Here is a 16,296-nt window from a genome sequence, read left to right as displayed (position 1 = left end):
GTATTTTTAAAGCCCAGGGTGTTTTCATGACGTTGTAGGATCCAAATTTATTTAGAACCTGTGTACACGTGACCGTGTATATCTTTTCTCCTCTTTTATACTTGTTTTTTTTTTGACATCTTGTTCAGTTGTAAATTTATATCTGTTGAGTGAGTTATATTTGCCAAAGTTTAACATTTTCTGCTGTCTAACAACATACGATTATGCTTTACTGTAAAGTAAATGCATTTTCTACATTAAAAGTCTCTCACCAGGACGTGACCTCTGATGCTGCCTTCAGGTACTTTTTCAAAGCTCACTTCACAAATAAAAAAAAATAAAAATAAAGTGGTTGTTGGTTTAAGGACGATAATTATCGTGTACATTTTGAGTCAAGCGGATAAATATGGGTTTTTAGTGAATTTATTGTAAAGTAAACATGCTACAGGAAAAAAAACACAGTTAACTCTTAATGTTACATCCTGTTTAATCGGGTGGTATAACTAAGATACTTTAGTCAAGTACTCTCCAATTCACACGGAAAGTTCATAACTTTTATCCATTTAAACGGAATTATTTTCGATATTCTGCAGATTAAAATGCTTAAGCCACATTCATTTTTTATTATTATTATTATTATTTTTAATCGTCTGACACCGATTAGTTCTCCGAGTATTTTTCCGGCACTACCTGAACGCAGCACCGTTTCAGACGTCGTCCGCACAGCTGTCCCAACTTTTTTTTCTTTCTTTTTCCCGCGAGATTTTGCGCCGTTTAGCGAAGCGAGTGGGGTGAAATCTCGGGCGAGCGTGAGAACCAGCAGGGTGAGGAGGAACAAATAACGTGGAGACCTGAAAAGTGTGTGCACACATTGCAGAACTTCACAAGAAGGCAGCACGGTAACTTTAAACGACATCAGTTTCTCCGGGGACGAGAAACTTTTCGTTTAGCGCCACTTTTTTTGCACTTTGGTAAAGTTGAGCTCTGCGCGGCTCGGAGTCCCCCACCTTGGAGCAGAAAGTCGGTCGGTGGTCGGCAGTTGGTCCTGCAGGAATGTCGCGACCAGAGAAACACGATTTTTATCGAGAGGAGGTGAACAAGACGATATGGGAAGTCCCGGAGCGGTACCAGAGACTGACCCCGGTTGGATCCGGCGCCTACGGATCTGTCTGGTAAATCGCCTTCCTCCAAAAAGTTCAGTTAGGTGAAGTTAGCCTGACTTGTCCATTCATTTAGACGAGGCCTGCGCTTCACAAGCTAATGGCGAGCAAGGTGGAGCCGCGGTGTCTGTTTGAGCAAGAAAAGCCCAGAACTTGCTATCTTTGACGTGTTACCGAGTTGTAATTATTAAGTGCTAATAAATTCCTGGCTGTGAACTAAGTATAGAAAGTCTGATCCACATGCACTGATCAGTGTGCATGTTAAGAGTCACACAAGTGTTCTGGTCTCCTCAGGTTACTCCGACCACATTTGTTCTGGATAAAGACATTTAATGCACATTGCACCGTTAGTGCAACAAATATAGCTGCTTGCTGCTAGGTAGGTTGTTTGAATTAACTCAGTCCCTTCATATTGACGATGTGAGCACAGCTTCTGGATGTTTTTCTTATTAGGAGCACAAGTGGAAAGTTGAGATGTCCACTTCACTGATCTTGCATGGATAAAGAAAGTCAGAGTGCTGTAATCTAAAACAATGAATAGACCGATAGATTGACTATTTGGCTATTTAAAAAAAAATCTATAATAATAATAAGTGCAAACAGTTTTCTGTTTAAGTCACTGTAATGTTAGTATCTTTTACTTTTGTGGCTAACTTTAAAAATAATGACTGAAAATGATCAACAGCTGCTAAAACCTCCCAAGTTGGTTGCTATGAAAACCAGCTGCTGTCTTCATGCAAATTTGATAGGCAGCCTCATCAAAACCTTAATGTTCTCTCAGTGTTGCCTTTCACTCTTGATAACTAGTTATATGTTAGGGAGCCCTGCAGTTAATGTTTGATACGTTATATACAAATCTGCAGCTCAGAGGTATTTGCATGCACAGCAGAGTGGAGATCTTGCCTCTTGAGGGTGGGTTTCCTTAATGTTGCCTAGCGGCAGTAAGGTCATCTTTGGCTGAATGGACCCTTTACATAGGTTTTTAATTAAATGGATTGTGCTGCTGATACGATCTGGGACACAACATAGTCAGTGGTACACTTCTTTTAGTGAGCAGATGTTTGTTTTGCAAATGGAAGAGGACAGCTGTGCTGTTGCTGGGCAATAGGATAATCTGTTGCTGGTCAGATTACTGTCAGCTCGCTGCTACTGCTGCACTGACTGTGATTGTTTTTATTATAACAGTGCGCTGGCTTATATTGTTAGCAGTTACGTGATGACTTCAAGTTTACTGTAGCCAGTAATTTGAAACTGAAACTGAACAGCATGCTCTAAACTGTGTGGCAATGACGCACACCTGAACCCTGCTGCAGGTTGGTGGCTTTATCAGAAGTCGACTCCCATATCATCATACCTAATAAATCGAACGAGTTAAGGAGCGTCTTTGTCCAAGAAGCTTGCACAACTGAACACTGTTATGCGCAAATTGCTAAAGGACATAGTCTTTTTTAGATGTGTTCATACCACTTAAAAAATACTCATTTTGTTTCAGTGAGGGTGCTGCCTAGATGGTGTCTGCATTATGTAAGACAAAGGATGACTGCACTGTTTTGACTTCCTTCAATCAAACACGAGGTCCTTCTTATGAGGGAGCTGACGGGATGGTTTAATATCTAATACAGCTGTATGTGGGATTTACATTCCTGCATGCTCTTGAAATGGGTAAAAGCTCAGTGCAGCAGTGTATGTAGGGAAGAACAGTTAAGGTGACTCAAATATATGCTGAGGAATTGAACCAGAGACTAGAAAGATGCTTCGAGCCCTCTGTTTCTTGCTATGATGATAATCCCTGTATCCATTTTTATTATTAGGTTGGCATTGCTATAGGTGGTTTCTTTGTTAACCTTTAATATCGATTGATGTTGATGTGTCTGCGGGCACGCTGGTGTCCCCACAGCAGTCACACGAGGCCATCCACAAGCCGTGACTCTGTTTAGGTGAGTTAAGCAGGGGTGGGGTGGGTGTTGCTTTTGGGTCAGAGACAGTTGGTTTTCAGAGCGGGGGATATGCTGCTGCCAGGGCTGCTTGCAGTCTGCTGAGAGATGGCATTTTCTGCTGATGTCGTGCTTTTCCCCCCAGCCTTCAGCAGCTCTTCCTGCAACCTACTTTGGTTTTTTGAGAGCAAACTCAGACCCAGACTGAGCCACATGAAACGCTTCAGTTCCTCTGCCTGAAAAGGACGGGCTTGCTTTGATTAAAGCCACAGTCTTTCAGTGTTAAATAAATGCTGATCACTTGTTGGTTTTATGATCTAAATTGGTGTATGCTAAAAGTTAAGGTGTTTTCCCCAATGAGATTTAAGCTCACATGTATGCTTTTGACTTTTTTTAAACAGCTCCGCCATTGACATGGAGACCGGTTTGAAGGTCGCTGTGAAGAAGCTCTCTCGGCCTTTTCAGTCCATCGTCCACGCCAAAAGAACCTACAGAGAGCTGCAGCTGCTTAAACATATGAAACATGAAAACGTGAGTGAGTTGTCTCTCTTCAATTTGATCCGCCTGTTGAGAGCAAAGCCCTGCAGGTCTTTGTTATTCAGTTTTGAGCTTAACAGTGTTTGTCTCATTCTTGCAGGTAATTGGCCTCTTAGATGTCTTCACCCCTGCCACCTCTCTGAAGGACTTCACCGACGTGTGAGTCGAATGTGCTTCTTTATGTTATCTTAAATTTAAAGTATCAGGGCTTTTGCATAATTTAACAGTGATGTGAAGCTCAGCAGCCTTGAGTTTCTCAGCAGCCCACAATCCCGACTGTTCCTGGAAAACACCTGGAGGCACGCCAGGAGACTGACAAACATTCTTTAGACTCTCTGCTATGTTAGTTATTCACTCACTGGCTGTAGCCAGTCTCTTCATCACCAGCTTCCTTCCTTCTGTTTCCTGATTTCTGGTTTTGTGGAACATGTAGTACATGCCCTGGTTTACAGAAAAACAGGTAGTTATTGTTTGTTGATGTTAAAATCTCTTGGAAATTGGAAGTGAACAGCTTAGCAGTGACTCAGCATGCAGTTGTGCGTGCTGCCTTGCTTGTTATTGGTGGAGTGTCACTCTTTTTTTTCTTCTTCTTTCTATTTGTTCTTGACACTGAAAGTTCAAACTGTAGCAGATTCCAGGGAGCACCTCATCCAACAAGTGAATGCTTAGAGTCACTCACTTATTTATGATTTCATACTGAAAATGTCCCTGTATTATTGACCCATCCTATTTACTTCATTATCTGAACCAAGCGATACTGGAAGCATTATCGCCAATATCTAAAATTCATGAAGGTCAGTGTGGCAGCAAACTGCACGTCCTGGGAGCATACAGCGGCTAAAGTAAACATTGAAAACAACACCAGTTTTCTAAGTAAAGTCTGAAGGTGCTATTGACATGTCATTTCTCACCAGATGTTGGCAACAATCCACACATTCAAAGAAATCAAACCATAGATGTCCATAAATTCACATATATGTAACAATAAGAAAAAATAAAGAAAAAAGCATTGAACACATGAAGTAAAGGAGGTGTGGAAAGTCATGACACCGGCTAAAATGTATCAGTAGTTAGAAAGCAATCCTGCTATTGGTGCAAATTAGTATCAGCTTGTTCAGTCCCAAGTGATGGCCTAAGGTGTCACACCGTAAAACCAGTGAGCTCTCTCAAGACCTTTGCAGCCTTACTGTTGTAAGACATGATGCCACTGATTACAGAAGACTTTCTGAAATACTGAAGGTTCCAGTGAGCATCATGTGTGGGGCTGTTTTTCAGCAACACATCACTGGCACGCTTCATATAAGGATCACTGGAGAAATGTAATGACACATTATTGATTATGAAGATGAAACGAGGGTGGATGTTTCATTGCGGTAATGATCTCAAACATACAGTAAGAGAGGAAAAATTAAGCTGCTAGAATGGTAGCCAATCATCTGACCTGAATCCAATTGAAAGTCTGTGGAAAGAACTAAAGCCCAGAGTTCATTGAAGGGGCACACAGTGCCTGCAGGATTTGAAGAATGGACCAAAATCCCACTTGAGCAATACATGCGACTAGTTTCCTCCATACATGGGGCGTCTTGAAGCTGTAATCACCAGCAAAGGCTTTTGCAAGAAATGTTAGATAAACTTCAGTAAGCATGTTCAATACATTTTCCCTGTGTCATTTTTCATTGGTTGGTTTGCATGGATAGGTTGTTGGTGCAATTTTCATGTCAATGCCACCTTTACAGATATATTTGGTGACACGTTTAATGTTTGTTTTACCTACTTTATATAAACTCTTAACTTGGTTCTCGGCTGCATCACAAACCTCTAATTTGACATTTGCTACCAATTACTTGAAAATGTTGGACATTTGCACTGGGCTCTCTATTACTGCTCTACTGGCTGAAGTAAGAAGCAGTAACAAATATGGAAATAAACTCTATCCACTTGTGCAAAGATAAGTTTGTTGGGCAGTCTGTCCTGGGATTTCCCCAGGAAATTATTTGGCTGAGACAGTAGGTCAGTCAGCTCTCTGTGGAGGTGAGTAATTGGAGGGTGACTAAGTCTAACTATGCAATAATCAAATGAATTAATTTATGTAGTTTTCTGTGAAAGTGTCTGTCCTCAGTTTTGTTAAAGGTTATGTGTTACTTTTGCATCAGCTTTTTAATAAAATTTTAAGTTCATATAACTAGAGTCCTAAGCAACAGGGAGTCCTGCAACAGAGCCCTGATCTCAACATCAGTCAGTCTATCCAGGGTCATGTGAAGAGAGCGGAATAAATGAGACTTTTTCCTTGGAACACCAAACCTCCTTTGAAGAGCATCATGTGATTTGAAGTGCCGTGAAACTTGCATGATGTTGTGTTTATAGTGCAACACACAAGCTAGATTTTTTTTGTTTCATAATCATTTGGAGGTATATCACAGTTTTATTCTTGTAATAATTTATAAGGATCATGCAGCCTGTGTTTGGTCTCAGGATAGAAGAAAATAACAACGCTGTGTTCAATATTTGATCTCAAGCTTCTCTGACAGCTCAGTCAGATCACAGTTAACACAATTTAAATTCAGAGTGTGGAAAAGGCTTCTGATAGATGACTCAGGCTCATGCAGAGATTTGAAGTGTAGTGAAGTTTTCTCATTTTTCATCCATCATCTTCTCGAGTATCTCCCCCTCTCTGACGTATTGTGTCTGCACAACCTTTTGAAAGTTGATTAAATCTTTGTGCAATATTTTTCCTAAACTTTTTTTCCCCCTCTATGATATCGGACATTTAAAATTGCAGCGGTACAGCAGTGCAGTGGTTAGCACTCTTACCTCACAGCTGGAAGGCTCGGGGTCTGAGCCTGTGGGTCGGCTGGGGCCTTCAGAGTGGAGTTTGACACTCCACACTTCCTGTGTTGCAGTTTTCCCAGTTCTTCAGTGTCCTCTCAGAGTCCAGAGAGTATTGGTAGTTTTTAAATTGATTACAGGGGGGTAGATGCCATACCCTGCCTCTTGTAGGGATATGTTCCAGCCTCTGATGACCCAGTTGGATAAGTGGTTAAGAAATTGATTGGATGAATTGCAACAGATTGTATATAAAAGATGGGCAGAGCCAATATGACATCACTCATTGCTTTCTAAATTCTGCATTTTGAAGCATCACTGCTGGTGTTTAGGCACCAGCGTGTTAAATTTGTTTTGAGCCAGAAGTGACCATATTTGGATGAGAAGGTCGAGTGCAGGGTTGCCAGCTAAGGCGTGTGCGCTTCTTTGCCACAGAACAGAGGGACTTTTAAACTTAACCAAAACCTAACAGTTAAAGAAATGCTATAAAAATCACTTTATAAGAATCGGTCCATTTACCATAAAGTTGCAATAAAGGGATAAAACACTAAAAGAGGGTAAAACTACTTTCTTATACTTGGCCATCATCAGGTTTTCAATGTATGTAAATTTGGAATTTTAATATTAAAGTCTTAAGGATTATATTTATTTATTATTTTTGTTTATTTTTTTGTTTTTTGCTTTTTAAGTCTCCAGTGGCCCCTTTAAGAATTGCACGTTATTTATTTATGTAAAGATGATTCATGTCAGTGCAGCATCATTTCAAACCACATGTGCTCATCTCTGCTGCAGGCTTGCAGCTCGAAGTGTGACGCACTGAAATGTGGAATAAACTGTTTGCAGTTGCATTGCTTCTTGGGTAATGTAGGCACAGGGCCTTTGAAAGGGAAGACAAATGTATGACTAACAAAATAAGAGGGCCCACAACGCTAAACTGCTGAAGTAGACTCATTGAAACTGAACACTTTAATGACTTGCTGGAATTTTGTCTTCATACTTCGAGTGGCAGCATCTGTGTGCTGTTGTAATGGAGAGCCGTCCACTCAAGAAGCCCTGCCCTCCTCCCAGAAAAGCATAATGATATGGAGGACTCGAGGCAATGCAAGGTCACACATGTAGAGCACATGTAAAGCTTGGACCCCTGTGGGAAAAAGAACAGGGGGTGAGTCAGTGGGCTGGCATGCCTTTTGCAGTGTTTGACACTGTTCTCCAGTGCATATCTGCCAAACGCTGTAAAGTTTCTGCATGCAACGTAAAAATAAGTAAAAATGTCAACTGTGCAGGTGCTCTGGGTATGACCCTGAGACTCCTCAGCGCTCTAGCCATGCCCCTCTTTCTTTAGGAGAGAGGAGAAGAGAGGTCACTATTCATATTTTATATACGTGTGTGTATCTATTCCCCCCCCCCCCAGGCGAATGAACTTAGGCGAGTGTCTGTGTCCTTATGTCTGCAGCTGAGAACAAGTTCAAGCACAACCAGATGCTATTTTAAGCCCTCGTTCTCTGTACTGTGTGAGAATAGAAGAGTATTCATGAAACGGGTATTTGTTGTGCAGCGGACTGACGAAGCAGCACGTGGCTCTGTGAGTTTTGGCTCCAAAAGTGCTCGTCTAGCATCCCGCTGCAGACTCCTTCCATAAGTGCTGTTTGGGCATTTTAAACAGCTTTGGGATTAGATTTGAATTATCCACTGATGCAGTACTATTAAGCCCATTTATCTGGGGTGTGTTGTTAAATGACATTCCATTTGTGAAGGGCTTGGCCTTTCGGTGCCTCTCGAGAGACGTGAGAGTGAAAAGAAGTAGCAGCTAAACCGGTTTAAGCTCACATAGCCATATGGGGAAATTAGGCACAGGCTGCAAACAGCTCTGAAATTATTAGTTTGGAAGTGCAAATACATTTTATGACATTAGTATTTTTTTCTTTTTTTTTTTTTTTTTAAATGACGTGACAAACACTGGCATGGCTTCTGACACTTGTCTGTTTAAGCTGGGACAACAATCTTTTCTGCTTTGGCAGGTATCTCGTGACTCATCTAATGGGGGCAGATCTCAACAACATAGTCAAATGTCAAAAGCTCACCGATGACCACGTGCAGTTTCTCATATACCAGATCCTCCGAGGATTAAAGGTGAGCTTAAAGGAATGATTGATGTTGTGGAAAACGTGCTTATTTCTTTCCTTTTCTTGAGCAAGATAAAGATTGATGCCACCCTCATATCTGGTCAGCTTAGCAAATGCTAGAGTCCTAAGTGTCTGCTAGCTAACCTGGGCAAGCAAAATGTATTCGTATAGCGCTTTTCACAGACAAAAATCAGAAAGTGCTTCACAATAAATGCAACTCTCCCTTTCCTGTCCTTAGTGGTCAGACTGTGTTGGAGATTCTAGTGAAATCTCTTCAGGTTTGCTGTGGTTTAGAGCAGGGGTGTCAAACGTATGGCCTGTGGACAATTGTATCTGGCCTGTGAGATAATTTCATATGTCAGTTATTAATGGCCGGGTTGTATGTAGCAGCCTAATCTTCAGCCCTGCTGAGAATCCATGCAGGCAGGGATGGGACTTTAATTTGATGGGCACACCATGTGGCCAAATACATGCAAAGACAGACTGGGATCATACCATTATTGAAAGAAGGAAGGGGGGCAGACGTTCCAAGACGACAAGTGTAGTGGTACAGGCCGGGTAACCAGAGAGACGGGGCAACCGGATTTTAATGCAAGCGTGTTGGGGAAAAGTGATGAAATGAATAAAATGAGCAGCACCTGGCTGCATTTCAATGATATACAAAGCTTAGCACAGAGCCATGGCTCAGTGTCCGAGTGTCTGACAGGCCTGAATGTTAAGAAGTTTGATCTGCTGCTTACCACAAACAGCCTCAAGCAGAAATTTTGGACTTTTAACTTTATTTTCGTAGGTTTTACAGCTTTTCCTAACTGATAAAAACTTCCCTTATTGTCATTCACACTACGCAAAGTAATTAAGCAATAAACATTTAACCTGTTGAACCCCATCAGGGGGGAGAACATCTGGTTTAACGGGATGTACCGCCAGATCTGTTATTTAAACACAGACACCTATGGCATTCACAGAAAGGTCAGAATGTCAGCAAAAAGCCCACAAAACCATTTCAACAACCACCTAATGGCTAAAACAACAAACGATTAAAAAACAGGTCAACAGATTTTGCAAAAACATGTAAACACAAAGCGCAGAGCCCCCCTTCTGTTTACTGAAAGTCACCATCTCTGTTTTGTCTCTCTTTGACCAAAACTCACTGAACCAGAAGCAAAAGATGACATTTGAAACGCATTGTAATGAATTCCCTCTTACCTCTGCTGTGATAAAATCCTACTTCCTGCACAGCTTTGTCTCTCTGTGTGTTTAAAGACCGCTTTCTCATCAAAAATCTTCTTTTTTTTAATGTCTTATTTGCTTGGTCACCAGTCTACCATTGTGTACAGTGTTGTCGGCCGCCAAGGTTAGAATCACTCCTGAGTTCCACCTGTGTGTACTTTCAGTGGAGTGAGGATTTTACTTATTGTCTTAACTGTGTTCAGTTACAAATCATGTTTACTCAAGCTTCACTGCTGTTGTTACAGTAAAAACGAAATTGGCAGATAGCGTCACAGATGAGTTATTATCTGTATTAATAGTTAGTTTAGGTAAACAAGTTCTTTCTGGCATTCAGGCGGTGCTTATACACTAAACCTGTTCTGAGGTACTAGGAAAAGGATTTCACCTTTGAACTGAGATGTGTTTGTGAATCTGCTTTGGTCCGAGTGGCGTAAATCTTGTCTTCAGACCGATCTTTTTTGTGACTGCATGACAAAGCACCAACTACAACTGCACCACAGGTGGCAGAGGTTCAAGAAGTATAACAGGAATGGTGACTCGGCTCTTGTATCTACAGCTGTCCGTGTCCACAACAGAGTGTAATCAAGGCCTTAGCTGCCCTCCATGTTTCCATTCTCTACTGTAGGCAAAGATGACCTTCTCCTAGTGCCATATATTTAATGTACAGATATGAGAGTGGTATCATTATATTATCTACCTCTAAGCAAGGAGTTCCTTCAGTGATTCTTATCTAATGTTTTTACATCGTGTCCTGTATCTCCTGATGTGTTTTGTTGTGTTAAATCAGTCTATCTGTAAACACATGATGTAATCTGACACGTCTGCTCCCGTCTCTCTGCAGTATATTCACTCAGCAGGCATCATACATCGAGTAAGTGCTGTTTCATTTTATAGTAACTTTTGTCAGACAATCGTTGAGCAGGAGGACATGAAGTGTCCCGGGGTTTGACTTCTTTCACTTTGCAGAGTCAGACTTGTTAATCCTGTGAAAAGAAAGGAAGTCATAACACTTTGACTTTAGATTTAATTTTTAATGATGCAAGACTCATCTTTTAACAAAGAACAGATTTACTTCATCTCACCATCTTGGTTTAAATTACCACAGGATTTAAAACCAAGTAACCTTGCAGTGAATGAAGACTGTGAGCTGAAGGTCAGTGAAGCGCTGCTTTTATTTGAAACATCAGTTTATCTCAAAACTGCCTACAAATGTAAATGATTTGTTTGTATTTTTTAAGTCTTGCTTCTTTTTTTTTTTTGGCATCTAAATTGTTGTCAGATTTTGGACTTTGGTCTGGCACGACACACCGACGATGAGATGACCGGCTACGTGGCGACCCGCTGGTACCGTGCCCCAGAGATCATGTTGAACTGGATGCATTACAACATGACAGGTAGACGGCATAAAGAAGCTCCCCTCTGTGATCCGTCTGTAAATAGAAGAGTGTTCTGGGTATAACGTCTGTGTCCTTCTGTGTTTCAGTGGATATTTGGTCTGTGGGATGCATAATGGCAGAACTTCTCACTGGACGTGCTCTGTTTCCCGGCACTGACCGTATCCTTTTCATCTGACAGTTCGCTGTGCACACCATGAACTCCTGCAGCTGACAAACAATTTACATAACAAATTAAACTGATCCAACACACACCGATGATGACGTAGAGGCACGCTGATTTGTCTGCAATAAATCTGCAATACTGCTTTTCTCCGTCCTCACACGGAAAGCCGACTTTCCTTTTCAACACGACTCTGCCTGAGGCGTTTTCTCATGAAGAGCGATCACACATTTTTCTCACTTGACACATGCACCTCTGAGTAATTTTTCCACTTTGGCACTATGACTCTTTCTATATTTTAAGTGTGTATCTTTGGCTCAGGTACACTTTCACTCTGTCTTTCCTTGCACCACCCTGTTTCTTTCTCTCTTTTCCTTTGTCAGTATTTGGTAGCTAACTGCTGAGCTTGTAAGCAAGCGCTCCACTAGGCTGCCCACCGCCTCCAATCATTTTCTATTAAAAGCACCCAATATAAATGAATTCAATGTCTTCCACAGGAAACATCTCAGATTCCTTTTTTCCCTCCTGTGTGTGAAATGTAAAGATGATGGGATTGATTATTACATAGCTTCAAAGGAGGTCAGATTACAGATGTCCCCATGTGCAGCGTCTGGTCTTCCTTTACCGTGTGCTGGTAGATATTGATCAGTTGAAGTTAATCATGCTGCTCGTCGGAAAACCAGGTCCAGAGCTCTTGAAGAAAATCTCTTCAGAGTCTGTGAGTTCACAAAGCTGTGCAAGTTTTGTGTTTGTTTTTTTTTCTTCTCCCCCCTCTCTGTCTAACCGTATTTCTGCTCTAAACTCTGCACTCTGTGGTTCAGCTGGAAATATCTGCTTTGTAATGACAGCATGTTTTTCACCCTCTAGCCTTGTGGGTGTGCTTTGCTTCCTCTGAAGAGCATTAAGCAGTGTTTGCTGTGAGATTATTGTTACACAGGTGATTTCATCTTTCACTGTGTGCCTGTAATGAGAAGTGTTGTCATGTGTCTTTCCTCTAATTCTGAGGATGCTTAAGCTTTAGTTTTGTTTTTTTTCTGGGCTCAAAGCTTGGAGACTCGTGACCTGGAGTTTAGCCCCAGACACAGCTTCTTAACTAACTCTGCTCTGTCACTATACTCCCCTTGACACAAACTTCAAAGATATAAACCAGCTTCAGCACATACTGCGTCTGACAGGGACGCCCACAGCAACTCTAATGAACAGGATGCCCAGCTATGAGGTGAGGAGGATACAGAGGTACTTTCTTGAGAGCGGACTAGCAGCGGGCGGACAGTCAGACTTTCCTCAGAATTTATGCTTATGTTGATGGTTTCCACACTAACACATCCTAAAATAGAACAAAAGCAACAAGAAGCACTCAGAGCGCAAACCTCCGCCAAGACAGCTCACCCCCTAAACATTATTTATGTGCATGTAGTATAAGTGTAGCATTCACTCAATTGTTTTACAAAAATCCAAACGTTACTTGTGCATGAATAACTTTAGCTTCTTATATAATAATATTCGACAGTATATTTCCAACTATCTAGGCAGCTCATTCTCCTTCTCTTCACTTTCTTGAAAAATAAAACACATTTTAGGCTCAACTTATAAGAAAGGTACATATAAAAATGAGGTCAGAGGTCAAATGTGACATATTTGGATGCAAACTATTATGTTGATATTTAGAATTCCAGTATACCAGTATCTCTTCTTAAATGTTGCCAATACAAAGGTAGTGGAATTTGAATCATAGTTTTAAAGATAAAAGATATTTTACTTGACCTCGAAGAAGAGGTCAGAGATCCAAAGTAATGTGATATTTTGAACCCTCATTATCATTATATGCCTATATATTGTCAATACAAACAGTGGCAGTAAGCTATATATTATCACTTTAGCCTTCAGATCAATCTGTTGAACTTGAAGCAGAGGTTAGAGGTCAAATATGACTTTATACAGTACTTTTACCACACCTGTAAGAATTATAAGTTATGAGACTTTTTTTCAATAAATAATGAAAATGACCTTGAAGACCTTGGTGGATGTAAACTTTTCGATCTATCATGTTTACAGACAGAATGACACGCCCATAAACGCTACCAATAAGATAACCGCCATGGCGGAGGTATTAATATTTGAAGCCACATTTTAAAAAGAGCTTCAAGGTTTAAGGAAAACTCAAACTCCTTTTGAGGCAAGTGGGGCGCAAGGAGGAACTAGACCTCTTGGGGCAAAAAGCTCGAATTAAACACAGAATTTTACCGTTTCAGTCACTCCTGTGTCGTGTGACGTGCTTGCTGGACGTGGTTATAACAGTGATTTGCAAAAAGCACCTTGAGTTGGATTTAAAAAAAGTGCACTTCTCGATTTAAATGTTAAGGTTACTAACAGCATTTTGATGTTCAGTGTTTTTTCTTTTTGTTTCCCCTTAGAAAGGTGCCATCTTCTTCCACCATAACACACTTATTTTCAAACCACACGTTGAATTACATGAGAGGTTTTTTATGAAGAGTATTATGATTGTAATACTTTTTCTTTGCTTCCCTAATAGACAAAGACAACAGTCCTTTCTTTTTACAGGATACTTGGTTTATTATTTTTTAAACTTTATTATAATTCTTTAAAAATATTTAATAAAAAGCCATTATAAGAATTGGATATCCTTTCTGTCATCGTTGTATTTTTACTCAGTTGTATATAGTATTTGTATTTGTATTCTATTTTTATCTTATTGTATATTTATTTTATTTTATTCTACTGTATATAGTATTTTATTTTATTCTATTCTGTACAGTTGTGTACTGTATTTATTCTTATTGTATTCTAATTTTTGCCTCATAACTTTTGCACTGTCCACTTCCTGCTGTGACAAAACAAATTTCCCACGTGTGGAACTAATAAAGGTTATCTTATCTTATCTTATCTTATTAGAAACAAGGTTTGCAGTGTAAACACTTGCACTCATAGGCACTAATGGGTTTTTGACTGCATGTGTCTCACTTCAGGCAAAGAGTCGAACTCTGTAGCAATACATAATACAAGCTCAAGTTCCTCAATAATTCTTCATAAATCTAGTTTTAAAGATGCTCTAATTATCACAAGAGGAACTTGTTGACTGTAAACTGCACTCATCAGGAAACGCAGCACAGATGTGGATAGATCGAAAAGCCGAACAGGTTGGAAAAAGTTAAATGAAATAATGTGTCACGACATGTTGCTGTTGGTAGGAACTCATGTTTGGTTTACTCTGTTGATGTGTCTTCACAGGCCAGAAACTACATCAGCTCCTTGCCACACATGCCCAAGAGGAGCTTTGCTGATGTATTTATTGGCGCCAACCCACTCGGTAATGCCAAAGAGAACCTGGTTTTTCCCTATGATTTACAAAGTTTACATAAAGAAACAATGGGATTGAGTGTGATTCAGTCATGTTTACATGCGGATGCGTTTTTAAGCTGTGGATCTTCTGGAGAGAATGCTGGTTCTGGATACGGATAAGAGGATAACGGCAGCTGAAGCTCTGGCCCACCCCTACTTCGGTCAATACCACGATCCAGACGACGAGCCTGAAGCCGAGCCTTACGACCAGAGCTTCGAGAGCCGGGAGCTGCAGATCGATGAGTGGAAACGTACGTCTTCTCGCGCTAAAACTGACAGCATGCTGATGTATTCCTCGGTAAAGAAACAAATCATCTTCTCCTTTTTTGCAGGATTAACCTTTGAGGAGGTGTGCAGTTTCCAGCCACCTAGCTTTGATGATGAGGATGACACAGAGTAATGAGACGCAGCACCAGTTCAACTCAAGCTTTTGACTACATAACTTATGCTTTAAAGTCTCAGACACACACCAGCCCTTATTAGTCTATTGAGAAAACATAACCAGAAAACATAAGAAAAAAGTTGTTATTCTTATTTATAAATGACTTAATGTTGGTCAGTTGCTGGAAAACGTCCCTTCTCGCCAACAACTAAAATAGTTTTCTATTTAATATTTAGACTTTATTTCGACTCCTCACTGTGACGCTGAGATGCTGAAACACTTTGACCTATTGCTGTGCTAGTTTTTGTTTTTTGATTAATTTATGGATGAGCATTTTTCTGTTAGTTGAAAAAGGAGTTTGCTAGTGAACCACTTCCAAGCAGTTGCCCCCGATTCTTGAATTTCTGTGACAGACGTACATTTCTGTGTTTTTAGGTGTTTGACAATTGGGACAATGTGCCTTCTTTGTGCAGTCACTGAACTTTAATGCTCACCAACTAGATTTCTCACATTTTACTGTTCAATTTGATTAATTTAGTTAGATGAACTCTGAGCCTTTTCCTATGTAGGGTTTTATTATTATTATTTTCACCAAGGCCCATAAATATGAACAGAAATCTGCATAGTACATGCTTTGCTCAAATTGTGTAAATATATATGTTCCATGTTTTTTAAAATTTCACACATGTTCTGAAGCAATCACTGTTAGCATGTACGTCAAGACATTGTGTGTGTTCGCTAGTGTGTTGTTGGTTTATATGAATTTAAGTGTCGTGCCATAGCTTTTAATAAAAATGCAGCTTAAATGTGTAAAAGGAGGGATTTGTATTTATACTTTGTGGAGCTGGTATTTATAAGCAATCGAAGGATCCCTTGAGCTATTTTCAATTTTGCAGAGTAACTACTGCTTTAAGTCCTTTGTTTAACAAAATAAAGACTTATTTCTAAGAAATTGTTTTGTTTTTAATTTTTTATCCTTATTTCCAAGCCAATCACTTATCTCTAACTATGATGCCTTACCATGATTCATGGACTTGTGAAATCACCTTTAGCAGTGAATTGAAGTAATAGTTTTCTGTGTGATTACCAGCCTCTCACATCATTGAGGAGGAATTTGCGTCAGTTCGTTGAGGTTTGTGGGTATTAATTTACGCACAGCCCTTTTACGGACCCAGCACAGCATATCAGTTAGGGCTGGACCATTGCAACAA

At 40.3% G+C, this 16,296-nt stretch overlaps 1 protein-coding gene across 3 annotated transcripts; it reads left to right on the top strand.

The window, feature by feature from the left end:
• Positions 1-449: 449 nt before the first annotated feature.
• mapk14a (mitogen-activated protein kinase 14a) lies at positions 450-16,037 on the top strand. 3 transcript variants are annotated; one of them, XM_026153273.2, is made up of 13 exons: positions 462-878; positions 957-1,151; positions 3,475-3,604; positions 3,711-3,769; positions 8,452-8,563; positions 10,628-10,657; positions 10,892-10,939; positions 11,066-11,180; positions 11,270-11,341; positions 12,483-12,562; positions 14,593-14,671; positions 14,781-14,954; positions 15,036-16,037. In XM_026153273.2, exons 2-13 carry the CDS (start codon positions 1,033-1,035, stop codon positions 15,101-15,103), a joined length of 1,086 nt encoding a protein of 361 aa, XP_026009058.1. In that variant the 5' UTR covers positions 462-878; positions 957-1,032; the 3' UTR covers positions 15,104-16,037. The 3 variants fall into 3 exon arrangements, with proteins under 3 accessions (XP_026009059.1, XP_026009058.1, XP_026009057.1); XM_026153274.2 differs by lacking the exon at positions 12,483-12,562 and adding an exon at positions 11,982-12,061 and having other exon boundaries at positions 450-1,151; XM_026153272.2 differs by having other exon boundaries at positions 463-1,151.
• Positions 16,038-16,296: the final 259 nt, after the last annotated feature.

Source organism: Astatotilapia calliptera, chromosome 20, assembly GCF_964374335.1.
Source record: "Astatotilapia calliptera chromosome 20, fAstCal68.1, whole genome shotgun sequence".
Taxonomy (NCBI): domain Eukaryota; kingdom Metazoa; phylum Chordata; class Actinopteri; order Cichliformes; family Cichlidae; genus Astatotilapia; species Astatotilapia calliptera.
This window is presented reverse-complemented; position numbering and strand designations above follow the sequence as displayed.

What these genes read in the sequence shown, in the direction of transcription:
- mapk14a (XM_026153274.2), top strand. Translation starts at nt 1,033, where the DNA reads ATGTCGCGACCAGAGAAACACGATTTTTATCGAGAGGAGGTGAACAAG. An exon ending in GGCGCCTACGGATCTGTCTG is followed by an intron (nt 1,152 to 3,474) that starts GTAAATCGCCTT and finishes TTTTTTAAACAG; the next exon opens with CTCCGCCATTGACATGGAGA. An exon ending in AGATCCTCCGAGGATTAAAG is followed by an intron (nt 8,564 to 10,627) that starts GTGAGCTTAAAG and finishes GTCTCTCTGCAG; the next exon opens with TATATTCACTCAGCAGGCAT.